The 21,587-nt window shown below is 36.3% G+C and overlaps 1 protein-coding gene across 1 annotated transcript; it reads right to left on the bottom strand.

The window, feature by feature from the left end:
• Nucleotides 1-775: 775 nt before the first annotated feature.
• LOC113614244 (transcriptional regulator ATRX-like) lies at nucleotides 776-13,188 on the bottom strand. The gene is given in 7 exon segments (XM_027095626.1): nucleotides 776-911; nucleotides 913-1,002; nucleotides 2,032-2,160; nucleotides 2,673-2,768; nucleotides 3,509-3,634; nucleotides 4,478-4,693; nucleotides 13,177-13,188. Coding segments are annotated over 7 exon segments (690 nt in total). The 3' UTR covers nucleotides 776-890.
• Nucleotides 13,189-21,587: the final 8,399 nt, after the last annotated feature.

A 21,587-nucleotide genomic window follows, 5' to 3' on the forward strand; every position in this document is an offset into this window, starting at 1 on the left:
ACGTATAACTGAAAATAAAAAATGGCAGAAAGACTACAGAAGAAAAAGGAATTCTCTTCTTAAGCTGTACTTAAGGCTGTTTATACAATGCTAAGATAACTGCAAGACTCCTCCAAGTTTTAGAGCAGTAGTATTTAAGAATATTGCACACAATTCTGTGTCAAAGATAACCCTTAGTTTCTAATTTTCAGTCACAGACACGATAAAGTAGGAGCCTAGTTTCAGACTTCAGTCAAAAGAACATTAAAACCATTTCAATCACTTTAATCAAGAAATGGATTAATACAAAAGTATTTCGTAACTTGAGGAATCAACTCTAAGAACTCAGCTGTGTGTTTTTATATGTAAAGAATGAATATATAAATCTGTATTCTTTCATAAATCCATTAATTTATGACAATTTTATGGTCGCTAAAAGCAGGCATAAAAATTTAGAGAGGAAATCTGTGGAGTTGTTACTGTTATGGAAGGACTTGTTTTCACTGAAAACAATTTGAAAGATCTTCTGTACTCAGTGTGTGTAAGAAGATTCTAGGCAACATCACTGACAAATGTCAGGAAGAAATGGTATGCCCTATTAAAAAAATTTAAAACTAATATGGAAGATTGCCATTTAAGGGGAACAAACTATTTATACAGTTGAGTTCTGTTAAGTCATTGATTCCTAAAAAAATAAAAGATCTTTCTATGATTTTAGCAATCTTTTAATCTTTTAGTGCAAAATCACATTGATTTCCCTTGGGAAGGTCCCGGATTTTTGCTTCTCATTGGGGGTGGTGCACGCTGTAATGGTGGTGGCTGCATACCACCAGCCACTGACTGATACATTCCTCTCATATCAATCTGCTGGTAGTTAGAAGGATTCATGATTAAATTTGGAGGCTTTGGCATCATGAGGTGACCCAGTGTTGCTTGTTGATAAGTCATTTGCTGCTGTTGCTGCTGATTGTACTGCTGCTGGAGCCTTCGGTTCATAAGTATTCGCTGAACACAGCTGATTAACTAAAGAGAGAAAAGAGAGCTGTTACAAGTGCATGACCTGTCTCAAAGAGGCAGTATCAAGTTTTGAGTTAAAATCAATTTGTTAAGGGGGTACCATACCAAAAGGGAAACACATTATTGTTATCACCATTACTAATTTGATGGCATTCACAGGACCATTACTGTAGAAACCGGTTAGTAACACCATTTAGGGCTAAATTCTCTTAATGACTTGACTATTGTAGTGCAAGCAGCATTTAGGTTAGTTGCCATAGTAACCCATCCTGCACTGTGATTAGTCTCAAGTATTAGTTACAGCACTTTTTTGTCAAGTCTCCTTTCTTTGTCATTCTTTTGAATATTTCACCTGATGACAGACAAACAGTTTTAGTGACAAACACCCAAGGGAAAAGGCACTTGCAGTGGGAATAATTCCTACTTGGAATGGCTCAAATTTCCTAAGATAATTTAAAACCACATAATTCTACAGTGCTTTCTAAGTAAAATTCATGCCACAGAAATTGATTCCCTGGTGTCAAGAGTTGAAATTTCCCAGTGCAAGGCAGATGGCTGGCAAAGACCATGCTAGGAAAGATGATCAAGGATCCTGGAATATGCTAGTCTTTTAAAGAATTACATAATTTAGTAGGAACCTGTGTCATGTATCATTTATAGCTCCACTTTTTATCTCAAATTAAATATATTAAAAAGTATACATATTTGTGGAAGTTGTTTTAAAATAGTAAATGTGGTAAAAAGTCTGGCAAAAATCCTTTTTTAGATGTCCAGAATATACGAAAATAAAATTATAGGGAAGAAAGTCTATGTAAACTTCAAGGAGACCCATTTGGGAAGTTGTTGCTCCTTTGCAACAAAAGACATTACCTTTATTTGACATTACTAGGTTTTTGGATAAAGTTTCTCTGGGAATAACCAATGACCATCCATCCGTCCATATGAGGGAATGGTTATTGACACAGATGTCACACAAACCGATTATTATAAATTCAAGAAAATTAAACATAACCTAGAGATAGTCCAAATTCTTACCATCTGTTGTTTTGTCAATACGTCATTGTAGATTGCTTCTCTTCGTTTAACATCAAGCTCCTGGCTGGCTTGTCTACTTAATGCTAACGCCTGTACCTGGGCCTCTGAGAGATTCATGTTTTCCTTCCACTAAAAGAAAAGTTTCTATTTACTCCTTATTGCAGTAGAGTTGAGAAAAAATAATTAAGGTACTTAAAGATACTGAGGATTTTTTAAGTTTTTTTTTTCCTTTTCCTTTACTCTTTTCTAAAGAAGACAATGATGTAAAAGCCGGGTACTAAGTTGTCCACTATTGTACAAAGGTTACCTATGTCTGGAATAAAACTATTTGGATTTAATTCATGCAACTGGTAATTAAAGTACATTTATGTAAACAATGCACACATTTCTATGATTAACTGATTTCCAAATTCTTAGATTTTACATTTCTCTTTTGTGCCAACATCCAGGTAAAACTGAATTACATATAGCTTGGCACTATTATCCAGTTTATTAGTATTTTACTGTTGCAAATCACGTTATAAGGATTACGCTCTTTTCCCCATGGAAGTAGTGAGTCAAACAACAATTAAAAATTAAAACAAATGGAGGGGGGAGAACACAAACTGCAAGTTGGAATAAACAACTGCCAATTAACTTACTACAGCTGAAATTATATCTTCAAGAGGCTGAATCCTCACTGCTGTCACACTGTTTGTTGCTTCCACAACTTTTTCTCTTCCCTGATTAATGAGGTCCTAGAAGAATGCAAGAAATAACTTTATAAGGGCATGTAAAAGACAGCATAGTTTTAAAGTATAGGGATCCTTTCTCTTGCCAATTTATAGCACTTGGTCTTAAAACTCTTTAAATAATTGAAAAGAACAGCAAAATTCAGCATCAATAAAATGGAGTAAAACTCATCAGTGAGGGTCTTGTTAGGAAGATAAAAGTTTGGGTTCTATTGCACCAATATTTTAATAATTTAAATGACTCCATAAGCACATTTTAAAAAGAAAACCACAGATTAAATTATTAAATTATTGGTATATTAAAACCTAGTCCTTCTTATTTAAATCATAACTGATTCTAGTTTTCAATTACTTATTTCAAAATACTGTGCATTATCGTATACTTAATGTTGCATCTACACTGCATTAGAATATAAATCAATGTGTGTATTTATCCTGTTTATTCAAAATATTTTATAACTGAAGAAAGTGCTATTTCCCTAGCCAGTCAGCTGCTCTATTGTTCCTTAATTAAAATTGTTCAAACTACATTAATTCAAGGCCTGATTCCCTTGTGCTCTGAACAAACCACATTTTATTATACTATGCTGGTTCAAAAAGGTCAACAAATAAAAGAAAACTTTCTTGGTCTATTCAGAGGTAATCTTTTGGAGAATGTGATATTCCAGCATAGGGAACCTTCAACAACAGGGCATTTGAAATTGCCTTTAATTCAAGTTAAACTACTTTTGTACTTCACAACATACCTCCAGCTGTTGATTACTCATTGCTGACAGGGCTCCCAAATTGAAAGGAATATAAGGAGTTTGAGAGTTGAAACTGACAGGGGGTAAATTGGTCCCAGTTGGTATGTTGAAACGCATGGTCAGTCCCTAAAAACAAAAAAAATATGCACTTTCCACATTGTGATTTAAAACTTGAAATTCTACATCACCTACTGGTTTAGAAAAAAATCCACATTCTCAGATCTAGGAAATTATTAACACTCTTTCACACACAAACAAAACACCCTTTTCACCCGAAACCAAGATCTTCTTACATAGAAAGCTTTAACCCCTAAAGGTGTACTCTTTTTCTGATAATTCCCACAGAATGGGGCAACTCAGAGAATTCTGATGAGACTACTAAAATCACAACGTTAAAGAAGTTTGGTACAATGAGTTTAAAAAGGATTCAGGCATTAGGATAAGGTTTCCCATATGCTCAGGCATATTTTTGCTCAAGTGGGGGTGGTGTTTAAAACAGATGTGGAACTATTTTAAATAAAGTTGCTGCTGGAGATTGACACTAATGTCTAATAATGGAGTCTTTCTGTGTTCTGATAATCAGTCAAAACTTAGATTTCATGGTACACATGCTAAAAGCAACATTTACTCCTACCTCCAAACTCTAAGCTCCTATATGTCTGTTACTACTGTGAGGGTGTTGATGGAAGTTAAGTGATGCTAAATATATAGCTTCCCACTAATCTCTCAATTTAGCAAGTGCTAATCAGAAATGAGGTTACTACTCTTTAAGGGGAAAATATTTTCTTCTCTCCTCTCCTCCCACTCTATCACCAAAGGTACCGAAAAGCCCATAAACAGAGTCTCCTACTTGGAGACTCTGTTCCTGAAGATTCACTACATTACTACCTGTTCCAAATGTGACGTTTTTCTTCCCCCACTGTTCTTTTAAATGACTAACATAAAAAAAAAGCATTTCAAATGAACTACCTTCTTCTCTGCTTCATACTCAGCCCAAGCTGCTTTTCTTTCTTCTTCAGTCAACTCTTCTTCTTCTTTGTGGTCCAAAAGAGAATCATGTTCATGATATCCTACAATGTGTTCTTTATGTATTTGAAGAAGTTCTGCAAGTATGGTGTCCTGTTTAGAGGGGTTGAAATAATAATTATTTTCTCCCTCTGGATCATATCTCCATAGTTCTTTGGTCTACTGTTAGACTAGAAGCTAGAAACTGGCTGCTATACATATTTCTGATATATATGATAAATTACCTAGAAAACATTCACAATACATGCAACACCAGCCTCTTACGTAAGAATGTTATGTTTATATAGCATGTTTTAGGGGCTCAATTTTTTAATGACTACTTTTCATCTTTCAAGGTTTTTTCCTCCAACTTTTTTCTAACTTTTTCATATGCATTTTGTTTTGTGCTTTGTTCTGAGTTGATAAAAAAATGCTAACAGAAGTCTGCTTAACTCAGAGATAACACTGAATGAATGTGCTAAAAATCATGGCTACTCCTGTTCTTACATGTTTAACAACTTTATTTTCATAATCACTTCAGCTACCAACCACTATACTAACAAAAACTAAATTTAAATTAATCAAAACAGCTACAGAACAGTTTAACTGGAACATACAATCCTTATATTTCAATTGTAAGAAGGTCAAATATAAATTACACTGTAAGGACACATGGTTCAAATTTAAACTGATATACACTGTTTATCAATTTATTATCATAGTGTCTTTTTTAAAAGTCATAATGTCTTAAGCCAGTCTTTTAAGGTTAAAAAAACTAAAAGCTTAAAAATTGGGATCATTTATATACTCAGTAAGAACACCAAACTCCTGCTCTGTGTGATTATGATTATGAGAGAGACACACACAAACGGAGATTTGGGGGGCAGGGGGTTAAAGTGAACCATGGGTATGTTACTTGCTAATAAAAAATTAAAATATTCGCAAGTTGTTTATTAAGAAATAAAAGATGAAAACCTGGATATATAAAAGGCAAATTAATTCACTTTACAAAAGGATTTTCCATAGCTTCTAACAGCAAGTTTCCTTAGAACACACTTTCTAAATTGAGTGTGAACTTAGTGAAAGAACGTAAATAATATTTGACTGGCCAAAGGAAGGTACAGCGAGGTATATAGCACATTAAATTTAAACTTAATCTGCATCTAATAATGCTTAATGCCTCCATAAGTTTAGCATAGACTTTTGTCTATGAAAAGAATTTTGTCTTTACATCTTCAACCATACCTAGAATATAGCGTCCAACACAGGGTAGGGGCTCAAATGTTTGTTAAATAACTCAAGATGAAAAATTCAGCTCATGAGGCCCTAAGTTTTTTTCTGTACAAGAGCAAATGCTGACACCAATTCCAAACATTCTGATATTTGCCATCATGTTAACAAACTTTTTATCTTGCTACCTCATAAATAATCACTTCATAATTTCACGAAAGAAAAGGAACTGATTTTCTTAATGCATACAGCTGTAATTGAGATTTTATAATTCATTTTGAAGGCATGTGCTATTTCTTTCGTTGAAAACATTAAAAGACCATACAAGCAAGAGGGCTCAAGAAAGTCTACTGGTGGAACACATATATGTTAATAAGTTTATTCTTTTAAAATGTTAAGTAAACATTTCTCTCCTGCACCAGTGTAGAAGTCTGCCATCAAAGCTGACTTCTCTGGCCTATGACATATAGAACAGGTTTATCATCACTAGATAGATCTCCAAAGTTCAGAGTTAGTGACCAGGCAGGCAGGGAGATAGGGCAGTCTGAATTAAATTCTGTTAAAGGATAATGCTTTCTTAGATGTGTGTCTCCCATGCTTACCCCCCAAGCATGACTCAGGAGAGAGGTATGTAATAAAACCAGATAACATTGACTAATATTTTTAGCAAGTGACCATGCCAAGTACAATTAGGAAAGTCAGCTGTTCTACAAAATACCAAATAAATTACAAGGTAGAAATGTTCTATAGATAGTCCCTAATTTTACTTCTGTCTAACAATAGGTGATGTTCTTAACCATAGTCAAAAATCACTTCATTTCTCTAAGACAGCAACCTAAGGGAAAGACCAGGAGAACTGTGTGCTAGGAACTGAATTTATTTTTCAGCTGTGTGGTTTCTCCGTAATACTGGATAATAACTTAATCTAGTTATGACTATAAGTTAAACATGGATGAAATATTCTACCATCACATATGTAACAGGATGAGATAAGAATAGCAGGAATAAATGAAATACCCAATTATTTGGAAATAAACACTATGTCAATCAAGTGTAATGTTTATTTCTCAATTATAAATACCACGATCCATACATTAACTACTTTTTATGGTTAGAGAAAAACCTTTCCAGAAATGCATGTATGCAGTGTGCATACATGCACACACATACACACAAACACACCCATATACACCCTTTTAAAAAGTGTCTGTGATTTCAGGGAGCTTTATCAAGTTAGTCCTTAGCATCCTGTAATTTCAAAGTCCAAACTTATCATCTTGAAATTGGTAGAAACTGATGTCCAGAGAGGCAAAGTAACCTTTTTCCAATCACAGAGCTAAGGACTAGCTGGGACTAGAAGATAAATTTCCTGACTCCTATCCAGTGATCATTCTATCACACTGTAAAGAATGACTGTTTTCTTGAGGTATAGTGCCCTCTATTTCCCAGATCTATTCTCTTAAAAAAAGAAAATTCCCTAAAGGATTCCAGGGGAAGGAAAAACTTAAGTAGGTCTATTTTTTCTCTTTTTAACACCTTTGTTCTTTCTGAAGTTTTTAAAAACAAGTATGTGTTAATTTTTTAATAAAAGAAAATATAAAAACTGAAACAAACACAATTCTTAGACAAAAACTTGTGAAAGGCCAGTTCATGCTTAGCCTGAACCTGACATGAACTATTTTTACCATTTTCATCTTCAGGAGATATTCATTTCAGGAAATACCATTCTAAAACCTTTAAATATCTTCTCCCCACCAATTCCAGATTTAAGATCTATGCTATCAAGTCAAACATGATTGCCTAATTTTAAGGTCAGATTATGATAGAGGTTCAGCTTCTGCCCATGCAATAACTTTCATTTTGACCCACAGTCAGCTAAAATGTCAACAAGTCAGAGGAAAAGTGCATGTGACTTAGCTTTTTATCATTAAAAAAATTTGGACCCTTTTCCTAAAACATTACCTCCCTGCTAACATCAAGCCAAAAAATCAATCATATTGCTACTACTGGCTACAGCACTCCCTTCTTTTCAAAGAATTTTTAAAAATTTTAATGGAAACGATGTTAATATCTATTATAAAAACTAGAGATAACTACTGGTAACATTTGTTGTATATCCCGCCACACATTTACACTTAACACACGTGTGTGCACACATTTTCACATAAAAATGGGATTGTACTATATTTAAAACCTACCTTTCTGCCTTAATATCTTTCCATGAACATTATTTTACATTAAATACAAACTTTCATTGTTTTTAATGGCTGCAAGGTGTGAACATTATATAGATACACTTTATCATCTATTTAATTATTCTCTTCAGAGTTTATCAAGACATTTATGCCACTTCTAGTTTTTAATTATTACCAAATCTGTAATGAAATAGGTTAATGGATAAATTTTAGGGACTTCCCTGGTGGCACAGTGGTTAAGAATCTGCCTGCCAATGCAGGGGACACAGGTTCAAGCCCTGGTCCGGGAAGATCCCACATGCCACGGAGCAACTAAGCCCGTGAGCCTCTGCTCTAGAGCCCATGAGCCACAACTACTGAAGCCCACGCGCCTAGAGCCTGTGCTCCGCGACAAGAGAAGCCACCACAAAAAGAAGCCCGTGCACTGCAACGAAGAGTAGCCTCCACTCACCGCAACTAGAAAAAAGCCTGCCGCAGCAGCAAAGGCCCAATGCAGCCAAAAATAAATTAATTAATTTAAAAAATTTTAACGTATTATTATATGAACCACTTGTTCATACAATAATATGCCGACAATACTCAAGGACTCAGACGAGTATGTTTACCACTATCTTCATTTTAATAAAGAAAAGACATTACATAAAAGTTAACTGACTTTTATAGGAACAAGATTCATTTATACATTTCAGAAGCATGAAAGCAGAAATCTTTCTTTCTTCCAGAGTGTTGTGTAAGACACAAATAACAGAAAGAAGATACAGGATTTCTGATACAAACTGTTTCTACATCTTTCCCATTTAAATTAATTGCAGCATACTGTCAATACAAGAAACTTGATGAGATTAAGAGGGCAAAAAAGTATTTGTAACAAGATCTTCAGAATATTTCTTTGGGAAAAAGTTTTGCAAAATCTAGAGCAAGTTATAAAAGTTAATAAAGAAAAATTTCATCCCAATATACAATATAATCGTGGAGAGGTTTTTTGTTTTTTCCCCTTGAAGCATGCATTTATATTAGTTGCTATAGTAACACTATTATTGAAAACAATACTGGAACAGAATCTATAATCACTAGGCCAACAGTCATCAAAATGAGGTTTAAATTACATCCAAATGTGTACCTTTACTTTTCTTTGTCTAAACTTTATTTTTCCTTAAATAAGTGAAAAAGCTTACAAGCTGGGAAAAGCATGGTCTATATTCTAGCTAACAACCTAAATTAGTTTGAGCTTCAAAATGACTAGTTCAATTAATAAAATAAAATTAATGATAAACTACAAGTTTAAGTTAATCTATTTAGAAGTTTAAAGTATTTGGTAAGCTGACAAAAATTTCCGTTTCATTAATTCTGAAATTCAACCTTGAAAATAAAATTTTTAAAAAACAATCAAGACTTTGCCTAGAGGTGGGGGCAAGGATTTGCCATGTTTCAAAATATTTTGCTTGCCATCACTTTGAACTTGAGTTTCATAATATCTGGAAATAAAATGTCACTAGAATACTTAAGTGTCACAGGACCCACTCAAAAAAGCTATGAAAAAATTCCTTTTATTACTTAAATAAGTCTAGATTCTTAATAAATAAACAATATTCCTGGTCAAAAAAGTTTCTATTTTCAAATTTAAAGCCTCTTTCTTCCCAAACTACACAAGAAAAAAATGCAACATATTTGATGAGTAACTAGAGAGCTATTGAATGAAGTTCACATACCACCTCATATCAGATTTTTAGGTCAAGAGTACATAACCCTTACCAAAGAGCATTGATAAATATATCCAGATTCTCAAATTGTAGGTATGAATAAGATAGTGACAACTACAGAACTTGTAACTTTCAAGGAAAGAAAAGGCAGGCCTGCCAAACTGACACTGGTGGAGGGTAAAAGCCAGAATCTCCTTTGATAAAAATGTTTTATACTCAATTTAACATTTAAAGAACTAGATACTATATTTAGCATTTAACCTTTAAAAACTGGTGATCCATTACAATTCTTATACATGACATATGCCATTCACTGCGAGGTAAAGAGTGTCATTCTGCATTTTATATGACTGTAGTAACTTTCTAGAGGTTGCAGCTTTCCAAGTAGAGCCTGAATTCAACTCAATTCTTATGCTATACAATCTGGAGTTCACATCATCTCTTTAATTTATTAACACTGTTACATCCTCTAACTCAACCATAGGTGTGCTCTAAAAAATATATGAAAATAAGAGGGAAAGCAGTTATTTAGCAGTTCAAATTACATTTAAAGAAAGAAAACATCACGGACTTCCCTGGTGGTCCAGTGGCTAAGACTCTGCGCTCCCAATGCAGGGGGCCTGGGTTCGATTCCTGGTCAGGGAACTAGATCCTACATGCTGCAACTAGGAGCCCGCACGCTGCAACTAAAGATCCCATGTGCTGCAACTAAGACCCGACCTGGTGCAGCCAAATAAGTAATAAAGTAAATAAATAAATGAATGTTTTAAAAAAAAGTATGATTGATAAAAAAGAGAAAGAAAACATTAAAATATAAAATGGTTTTAAAAATGACATAAATAAGGCCATCTAATGATTCTTATATTGACCAAATCTCTCCCACAATTTATATTCCTTGAAGGGTCCAAAGTAATAAATTTGATGTAAAAAGCTCAGTCATGAAAACATTAGTAATTGAAGAGACAGAAGTGAGACATTCACCTACTTAATTCCCCTAAAAGCATCACAGCTTCAATTTCCCACTGTCCCTACTCCTGGAAGTTTTACAAGACACATTTGAACCAGCCAACCTCAGTTACACACTTTAGGATATTAATACACAGATACTGTGGCACTCAAGTACCTATACTAATTCAGAATCACTGTCACTTCAACATATTAGTTATGTCCTCTGAACTCCCCTAAATGAAAATGGAAAAAACTGAAAGGACATATAGCCATGCTTACCATGTTTCTCTTGACAACAATTTTATGTATGACCAGACTGCATGAAATATAAACATCAGTATAATTTTGTGGGAATCAACTGATTTGATAACAAAAGAAGACCTGTACCAGTCTTTTGATTTTCAGAGGAAAGTTTACTGGCAGAATTTAAATGAAAGAATATATATATACATATATATATATATATATATATATATATAAATCACAGTGGTTAAAATCACAGGCTCTAGAGTACTGCTCCAACAGTACTCTGGGCAATGATGGAAACGTTCTGAGTCTGCACTATCCAATATGGTACCTACTGAGCACTTGAAATGTGACTAGTGTGATTGATGAACTAAAACTTTAATTTATTTAAATGTAAACAGCCACATGTAGCTAGTGGCTTTTGTACTGGGCAGTGCAGATCTAGAGTCTTACTGGGTTTAAATCCTAGCTCTAACACTTATTAGCCCTATGTCCTTGAGCAAGTTATCTCTCTGGATCTAAGTTTCCTGGTCTGCAAAATGGGCCTAATAAGTATCTACTTCACAGGATTACTATGGAGACTAACTATTACACAGGAAGTATTTAGCAAAGTGCCTGGTTTACCAATGACCTCTGCATTGCTAAATCTAATGGTCACTTCTCAGACCTGATCCGATCCATCTACCAGTAACATCTAACAGCATTTAATCACTTTCTTCACCAAAATATTTCCTTCTCTTGGACAGCTAACTGGGACCAAGAAAAGACTCTACTAGGTGTTAATTTACCACTTACTCTTACTTTCAACACCTTTTCTAAAGGTCTAAAGCAGACCCTCACTTTAAAAAACAATGTATTCCCATACAGAGAGAGTAGTTTTTACACCTTAACCAAGTCTTCCTATTGAAAAATTCATGAAACAAATTTGACAGGACAAATTATCTGATATCAGAATTGTCCTAGAAAATTCTAGATATATGGCCATCATAATTATAGAAGGACCAATAAGTTATTACTTGTCCTGAGAATGTACATATTTAAAAAAAATTTAGCTGATGCTCATAGGATACCTCTCATTACCTAAATGAAAGCATGGTAAGCCAAAGCAATTTATATATGTGAAGATCAATTTGTTGGGTTGACCAAAAAGTTCCTTCGTTTTGTTTTTTTGGGTTTTTTTTTTGCGGTACGCAGGCCTCTCACTGTTGTGGCCTCTCCCGTTGCGGAGCACAGGCTCCAGACGCGCAGGCTCAGCGGCCATGGCTCACGGGCCCAGCCACTCTGCAGCATGTGGGATCTTCCTGGACCAGGGCACGAACCCGTGTCCTCTGCATTGGCAGGCGGATCCTCAACCACTGCGCCACCAAGAAAGCCCCCTTCGTTTTTTTAGTAAAAATAAAAGACATATTTTTCATTTTCAACAAGAACTTTATTGAACAACATAGTCACCGTTTTGTTCCACTACCTTCTGCCATTTTTCAGGCAACTTCATAATTCCATCTTCCCAAAACTTTCTGTCTTTTGAGCAAAGAACTGTTCCACGTGCCTTTTACAGTCTTCCAGGGAATTGAAATTTTTTTGTAAAGAATTTTTTTTTTTGTAAAGAATTGAAAGAATTTTGTAAAGACTGAAATAAATGGAAATCCGAAGGTGCAATATCTGGTGAATACAGCAGGTGAATCAGAACTTCCCAGCCAAGTTGTAACAGTTTTTGCCTGGTCATCAAAAAAACATGCTGTTTTGCGTTATCCTGATAGAAGATAACGCGTTTTCTGTTGACTAACTCCAGACGCTTTTCATCAAGTGCTGTTTTCAGTTGGTCTAACTGGGAGCAGTACTTGTTGGAATGAATCGTTTGGTTTGCCAGAAGGAGCTCATAATAGAGGACTCCCTTCCAATTCCACCATATACACAACATTACCTTCTCTGGATGAAGACGGGTCTTTGGTGTGGTTGGTGGTGGTTCATTTTGCTTGCCCCATGATCTCTTCCATTCCACATTATTGTACGGTATTTACTTTTCATCGCTCATCACAATTTGTTTTCGAAATGGAACGTTTTCGTTATGTTTAAGTAGAGAATCGCACACAAAAATATGGTGAAGAAAGTCTTTTTCACTTAACTTATGTAGAACACAAACATCAAAGCGATTAACATAACCAAGCTGGTGCAAAGATTTTCAACGCTTGATTTGGACATTTTGAGTATGTCAGCTATCTTTCGTATGGTATAACACTGATTGTTCTCAATTAAGGTCTCAATTTGATCACTATCAACTTCAACTAGTCTACTCGACCGTGGAGCATTGTCCAGTGAGAAATCTCCAGCACGAAATTTCACAAACCACTTCTGACATGTTCGATCACTCACAGCATCTTCTCCATACACTACACAAATCTTTTTTGCGTTTCAGTTGCGTTTTTACCTTTCTTGAAATAATAAAGCATAATATGCTGAAAATGTTGCTTTTTTCCTTCCATCTTCAATATTAAAATGGCTACACAGGGACTTCCCTGGTGGCACAGTGGCTAAGAATCCACCTGCCAATGCAAGGGACATGGGTTCGAGCCCTGGTCCGGGAAGATCCCACATGCCGTGGAGCAACTAAGCTCGTGCACCACAACTACTGAGCCTGCACTCTAGAGCCTGCGAGCCACAAACACTGAGCCCGCACGCCACAACTACTGAAGTCTGCATGCTCTAGGGTCCGCGTGCTACAACTACTGAAGCCCACGTGCCTAGAGCCCATGCTCTGCAACAAGAGAAGCCACTGCAATGAGAAGCCTGCCCACTGCAATGAAGAGGAGCCCCGGCTTGCCACAGCTAGAGAAAGCCCGCACGCAGCAGCGAAGAGCCAACACAGCCCAAAACAAATAAAATTTTAAAAATAAATAAATTAGTTAAAACAAAACAAAAAAATGGCTACACAAAAATTCACCAATTTTGAAAAGTTTTCTTTAAATGTGAGCTGATATGACAGCTGTCACTATACAATCTAACAAAATTGTTTCAAATGAAGTTAAAGACAACTAAGCACTACTAGAGCCATCTTATGGAAAACACTGAACGAACCTTTTGACCCACCCAATATTTTACGAGAGATTGAAGCACAAAGAGCAGTAAAATTAGTAAAAAATTTTGTCTATGTAAAGATAAAGTGCCTTGTTTGACTTTTTCCCCGTTCTCTCTTTTAAAGAATTTTTATCTTATTATATTTAATTGAGGTATAGCTGATATACAATATAAGTTTCAAGTGTGCAACATAGCGATTCACAATTTTTAAAGGTTATACTCCACTTTTACTTATTATAAAATATTGGCTATATTCTCTGTGCTATACAATACATCCTTGTAGCTTTTTTATTTTATACATAGTAGTTTGTACCTCTTAATCCCCTACCCTTATCTTGCTCCTCCCCACTTCCCTCTCCCCACTGGTAACCACTAGTTGGTTCTGTATATCAGTGAGTCTGTTTTTTTTTTGTTATATTCACTAGTTTGTTGTATTTTTTAGATTCCACATATAAGTGACATCATACAGTATTTGTCTTTCTCTGGCTGACTTATTTCAATAAGTGTAATACCCAAGTCCATCCACGTTGTTGCAAATGGCAAAATTTCATTCTTTTTTTTATGGCTGAGTAGTTTTCCATTGTGCATGTTACCACATCTCCTTTATCCATTCATCTGTTGAAGGACACTGAGGTTGCTTCCATATCTTGGCTATTGTAAGTAATGCTGCTATGAACATTGGGGTGCACATACTTTTTTGAATTAACATTTTCATTTCTTTCAGATATACACCCAGAAGTAGAATTGCTGTGTCATATAGTAGTACTATTTTTAGTTTTCTGAGAAACCTTTTTTGGAATTCTAACTTTGCTCTTTAATAATTGGGTAATCTCTCAGAACCAATTCCCTTACTACAAAGGGGTAATACCACCTGTAACTAATAGGACCACTGTAAGGATAAAAAGAGATAATAGGGGCTTCCCTGGTGGCGCAGTGGTTGAGAGTCCGCCTGCCGATGCAGGGGACAAGGGTTCGTGCCCCGGTCCGGGAAGATCCCATGTGCCGCGGAGCGGCTGGGCCCGTGAGCCATGGCCACTGAGCCTGTGCATCTGGAGCCTGTGCTCTGCAACGGGAGAGGCCACAGCAGTGAGAGGCCAGCGTACCGCAAAACAAACAAAAATAAACATACTGTCTTTATGATAAGGGAAACAGACAACACAAGACTATGTGGCAGAATTCTGGGACAGACCAAAGTCTAAAAGATGGGTCCATACCCTTTTTAGCCCAAGTTAGCTCTCTATTTTAGCATATCAAAACAGTTTTCTTAAGCTGGAGTCTGAATCCAAGTCACCTTTTTACAGATTTTTTTTTTTTTTTTGCGGTACGTGGGCCTCTCACTGCTGTGGCCTCTCCCATTGCAGAGCACACACTCCGGACGTGCAGCCTCAGCGGCCATGGCTCACGGGCCCAGCCGCTCCATGGCATGTGGGATCTTCCCGGACTGGGGCACTAATCCGTGTCCCCTGCATCAGCAGGCGGACTCTCAACCACTGCGCCACCAGAGAAGCCCTTTACAGATTTTTTAAAATGCTAAGCTGGGACTTCCCTGGTGGCGCGATGGTTAAGAATCTGCCTGCCAATGCAGGGGACACGGGCTCAATCCCTGGTCTGGGAAGATCCAACATGCCGTAGAGCAACTAAGCCCATGTGCCACAACGACTGAGCCCACACGCCACAACTACTGAAGCCCACATGCTGAAACTACTGAAGCTCGTGCGCCTAGAGCCCATGCTCTGCAACAAAAGAAGCCACAGCAACGAGAAGCCTGCGCAGCGAAACAAAGAGTAGCCCCCGCTTGCCGCAGCTGGAGAAGCCCACGCACAGCAATGAAGACCCAATGCAGCCTAAAATAATTACAACTAAAAAAAACAGACGGCTAAAACACTGTCATATAAAATAATGAGGAGGAGACCTTTAAGATGGTGGAGGAGTAAGATGTGGAGATCACCTTCCTCCACACAAATACATCAGAAATACATCTACATGTGGAACAACTCCTACAGAACACCTACTGAACACTGGCAGAAGACCTCAGACTTCCCGAAAGATATATATATTATTTTCCTTTTGCTCTATTTCTGAGTATGTGTATGCTTCTTTGTGTGATTTTGTCTGTACAGCTTTGCTTTTACCATTTGTCTGAGGGTACTGTCTGTCCGTTTTTTTTTTTTTTTTTAGTAAAGTTTTTAGCACTTGTTAGCATTGGTGGATTTGTTTTTTGGTTTGGTTGCTCTCTTCTTTCTTTCTCTTTTCTTATTTTTAATTACTTTTTAAAAATTTTTAATAATTTTTTATTTTAATAACTTTATTTCTTTTTATTTGATTATTTCTTTCTTCCTTTCTTTCTTTCTCCCTTTTCCTCTAAGCCATGTGGCTGACAGGGTCTTGGTGCTCTGGAGGGGTGTCAGGCCTGTGCCTCTGAAGTGTAAGAGCCGAGTTCAGGACACTGGTCCACCAGAGACCTCCCGTCTCCACATAATATGAAATGGCAAAAGCTCTCCCAGAGATCTCCATCTCAATGCTAAGACCCAGCTTCACTCAAAAACCAACAAGGTACAGTACTGGGCACCCTATGCCAAACAACTAGCAAGACAGGAACACAACCCCACCCATTAGCAGAGAGGCTGCCTAAAATCATAATAAGGTCACAGACACCACAAAATACACCACTGGATGTGGTCCCGCCCACCAGAATGACAAGATCCAGCCGCATCCACCAGAACACAGGCACTACTCCGATCCACCAGGAAGTCTACAGAACCCACTGAACTAACCTTAGCTACAGGGGGCAGACACCAAAAACAACAGGAACTATGAACTTGCAGCCTGTGAAAAGGAGACCCCAAACACAGTGAGTTAAGAAAAATGAGATAACAGAGAAACACACAGAAGATGAAGAAGCAAGGTAAAAACCCACCACACCAAACAAATGAAGAGGAAACAAGCAGTCTACCTGAAAAACAATTCAGAGTAATGGTAGTAAAGATGATCCAAACTCTTGGAAATAGAATGGAGAAAATACAAGAAATGTTTAACAAGGAACTAGAAGAACTAAAGAGCAAACAAACACTGATGAACAACACAATAAATGAAATTTAAAAACTCTAAAGGAATCAACAGCAGAATAACTGAGGCAGAAGAATGGATAAGTGACCTGGAAGATAAAACAGTGGAAATAACTACTGCAGAGCAGAATAAAGAAAAAGGGATGAAAAGAATTGAGACAGTCTCAGACACCTCTGGGACAATACTAAACACACCGGCATTCAAATTATAGGGGTCCCAGAAGAAGAAGAGAAAAAGAAAGTGACTGAGAAAATATTTCAAGAGATTATAGTTGAAAACTTCCCTAATAAGGGAAAAGAAATAGTCAATCAAGTCCAGGAAGTGCAGGCAGTCCCATACAGGATAAATCCAAGAAGAAACACGCCAAGACAGATATTAATCAAACTATCAAAAATTAAATACAAAGAAAAACATTAAAAGGAGCAAACGAAAAACAACAAATAACACACAAGGGAATGCCCATAAGGTTAACAGCTGATCTTTCAGCAGAAACTCTGCAAGCCAGAAGGGAGTGGCAAGGCATATTTAAAATAATGAAAGGGAAAAATCTACAAGATTACTCTACCCAGCAAGGATCTCATTCAGACTCGACTGAGAAATTAAAATCTTTACAGACAAGCAAAAGCTAAGACAGTACAGCACCACCAAAGCAGCTTTACACAAATGCTAAAGGAACTTCTCTAGGCAGGAAACACAAGAGGAGGAAAAGACCTACAATAACAAACCCAAAACAATTAAGAAAATGGGCACAGGAACATACATATTGATAAACAGTTTAAATGTAAATGGATTAAATGCTCCAACCAAAAGACACAGACTGGCTGAATGGATACAAAAAAAGACCGGTATACATGCTGTCTACAAGAGACCCACTTCAGACCTAGGGACACATAAAGACTGAAAGTGAGGGGATGGAAAAAGATATTCCATGCAAATGGAAATCAAAAGAAAGCTGGAGTAGCAATTCTCATATGAGACAAAATAGACTTTAAAATAAAGACTACTACAAAAGACAAAGACGGACACTACATAATGATCAAGGGATCAATCCAAGAAGAAGATATAACAATTGTAAATATTTATGCACCCAACATTGGATCACCTCAATACATAAGGCAAATGCTAACAGCCATAAAAGGGGAAATCGACAGTAACACAACCATAGTAGGGGACTTTAGCACCCCACTTTCACCAATGGACAGATCATCCAAAATGAAAATAAACAAGGATAAAAAGCTTTAAATGATACATTAAACAAAATGGACTTAACTAATATTTAGAGGATATTCCATCCAAAAACAAAAGAATACACTTTCTTCTCAAGTGCGCATGGAACATTCTCCAGGATATATCATATCTTGGGTCACAAATCAAGTCTTGGTAAAGTTAAGAAAATTGAAATCGTATCAAGTATCTTTTTCAACCACAATGCTATGAGCCTAGATATCAATTACATGAAAAAATCTGTAAAAAATACAAACACATTCAGGCTAAACAATACACTACTTAATAACCAAGAGATCACTGAAGAAATCAAAGAGAAAATTAAAAAATACCTAGAAACAAATGACAATGAAAACATCACGACCCAAAACCTATGGGATGCAGCAAAAGTTCTAAGAGGGAAATTTATAGCAATACAATCCTACCTCAATAAACAAGAAACAGCTCAAATAAACAACCTAAGCTTACACCTAAAGCAATTACAGAAAGAAGAACAAAAAAACCCCCAAAGTTAGCAGAAGGAAGGAAATTATAAAGTCAGATCACAAATAAACTAAAAATAAATGAAGGAAACAACAGCAAAGATCAATAAAACTAAAAGCTGGTTCTTTGAGAAGATAAACAAAATTGACAAACCATTAGACAGATTCATCAAGAAAAAAAGGGAGAAGACTCAAATCATTAGAATTAGAAATGAAAAAGGAGAAGTCACAACAGATGCTGCAGAAATAACAAAGGATCAAGAGAGATTACTACAAGCAACTATATGTCAATAAAATGGACAACTGGGAAGAAATGGACAAATTCTTAGAAAAGCACAACTTTCCAAGACTGAACTAGGAAGAAATAGAAAATATAAACAGACCAATCACAAGCACTGAAATTGAGACTGTGATTAAAAATCTTCCAACAAACAAAAGCCCAGGACCAGATGGCTTCATGGGTGAATTCTACCAAACATTTAGAGCTAACACCTATCCTTCTCAAACTCTTCCAAAATATAGCAGAGGGAGGAGCAGTGCCAAACTCATTTGCAGAGGCCACCATCACCCTGATACCAAAACCAGACAAAGATGTCACAAAGAAAGAAAACTACAGGCCAATATCACTGATGAACATAGATGCAAAAATCCTCAACAAAATACTAGCAAACAGAATCCAACAGCACATTAAAAGGATCATACACCATGATCAAGTGGGGTTTAACCCCTAAGTGCAAGGATTCTTCAATATACACAAATCAATCATTGTGATACACCATATTAACAAATTGAAGGATAAAAACCATATGATCATCTCAATAGATGCAGAAAAAGCTTTCAAAAATATTCAACACCCGTTTATGATAAAATCTCTCCAGAAAGTAGGCATAGAGGGAACTTACCTCAACATAATAAAGGCCATATATGACAAACCCACAGCCAACATCATCCTCAATGGTGAAAAACTGAAACATTTCCACTAAGATCAGGAATAAGACAAGGTTGCCCACTCTCACCACTATTATTCAACACAGTTCTGGAAGTTTTAGCCATGGCAATTAGAGAAGAAAAAGAAATAAAAGGAATCCTAATTGGAAAAGAAGTAGTAAAGCTGTCACTGTTTGCAGATGACATGATACTGTACATAGAAAAACCTAAAGACTCTACCAGAAAACTACTAGAGCTAATCAATGAATCTGGTAAAGTAGCAGGACACAAAATTAATGCATAAAAATCTCCTGCATTCCTATACACTAATGATGAAAAATCTGAAAGAGAAATTAAGGAAACACTCCCATATACCACTGCAATAAAAAGAATAAAAAACCTAGGAATAAATCTACCTAAGGAGAAAAAAGACCTGTATGCAGAAAACTATAAGACACTGATGAAAGAAATTAAAGATGATACAAACAAATGGAGAGATATACCATGTTCTTGGACTGGAAGAATCAACATTGTGAAAATGACTCTACTACCCAAAGCAGTCTACAGATTCAATGCAATCCCTATCAAACTACCACTGGCATTTTTCACAGAACTAGAACAAAATTTTCACAATTTGTATGGAAACACAAAAAACCCCAAATAGTGAAAGCGATCTTGAGAAAGAAAAACGGAGCTGGAGGAATCAGGCTCCCTGACTACAGACTATACTAGAAAGCTACAGTAATCACGACAGTATGGTACTGGCACAAAAACAGAAAGATAGATCAATGGAACAGGATAGAAAGCCCAGAGATAAACCCATGCACCTATGGTCAACTAATCTATGAGAAAGGAGGCAAGGATATACAATGGAGAAAGACAGCCTCTTCAATAAGTGGTGCTGGGAAAACTGGACAGCTGCATGGAAAAGAATGAAATTAGAACATTCCCCAACACCATACACAAAAATAAACTCAAAATGGATTAAATACCTAAATGTAATGCAAGACACTATAAAAGTCTTAGAGGTAAATATAGGCAGAACATTCTATAACATATATCACAGCAAGATCCTTTTTGAACCATCTCCTAGAGAAATGTAAACAAAACAAAAATAAACAAATGGGACTTTAAGAACTTAAAAGCTTTTGCACAGCAAAGGAAACCATAAACAAGACAAAAAGACAACCCGCTGAATGGGAGAAAATATTTGCAAACGAAGCAACTGACAAACGACTAATCTCCAAAATTTACAAGCAGCTCATGCAGCTCAATACGAAAAAAACAACTAACCCAATCCAAAATGGGCAGAAGACCTAAATAGACATTTCTCCAAAGAAGATTTACAGATTGCCAAAAAGCACATGAAAGGATGCTCAACATCACTAATCATTAGAGAAATGCAAATCAAAACTACAATGAGGTATCACCTCACACCGGTCAGAATGGCCATCATCAAAAAGATCTACAAACAATAAATGCTGGAGAGGGTGTGGAGAAAAGGGAACCCTCTTGCACTGTTGGTGGGAATGTAAATTGATACAGCCACTATGGAGAATAGTATGGAGGTTCCTTAAAAAAACAAAATAGAACTACCATATGACCCAGCAATCCCACTATAGGGCATTATACCCTGATAAAACCATAATTCAAGAAGAGTCATGTACCACAGTGTTCACTGCAGCAATATTTACAATAGCCAGGAGATGGAAGCAACCTAGCTGTCCATCAACAGATGAATGGATAAAGAAGATGTGACACATATATACAGTGGAATATTACTCAGCCATAAAACGAAACGAAATTGAGTTATTTGTAGTGAGGTGGATGGACCTAGAGACTGTCATACAGAGTGAAGTGAGTCAGAAAGAGAAAAATAAATACCCTATGCTAACACATATATATGGAATCTTAAAAAAAAATGGTTCTGACGAACATAGGGGCAGGACAGGAATAAAGACACAGACATAAAGAATGGATTTGA

The sequence above is a fragment of the Aethalodelphis obliquidens genome, unplaced genomic scaffold (genome assembly GCF_003676395.1).
Source record: "Aethalodelphis obliquidens isolate GAN/ISIS:26980383/991018 unplaced genomic scaffold, ASM367639v1 scaffold92, whole genome shotgun sequence".
Classification (NCBI taxonomy): Eukaryota; Metazoa; Chordata; class Mammalia; order Artiodactyla; family Delphinidae; genus Aethalodelphis; species Aethalodelphis obliquidens.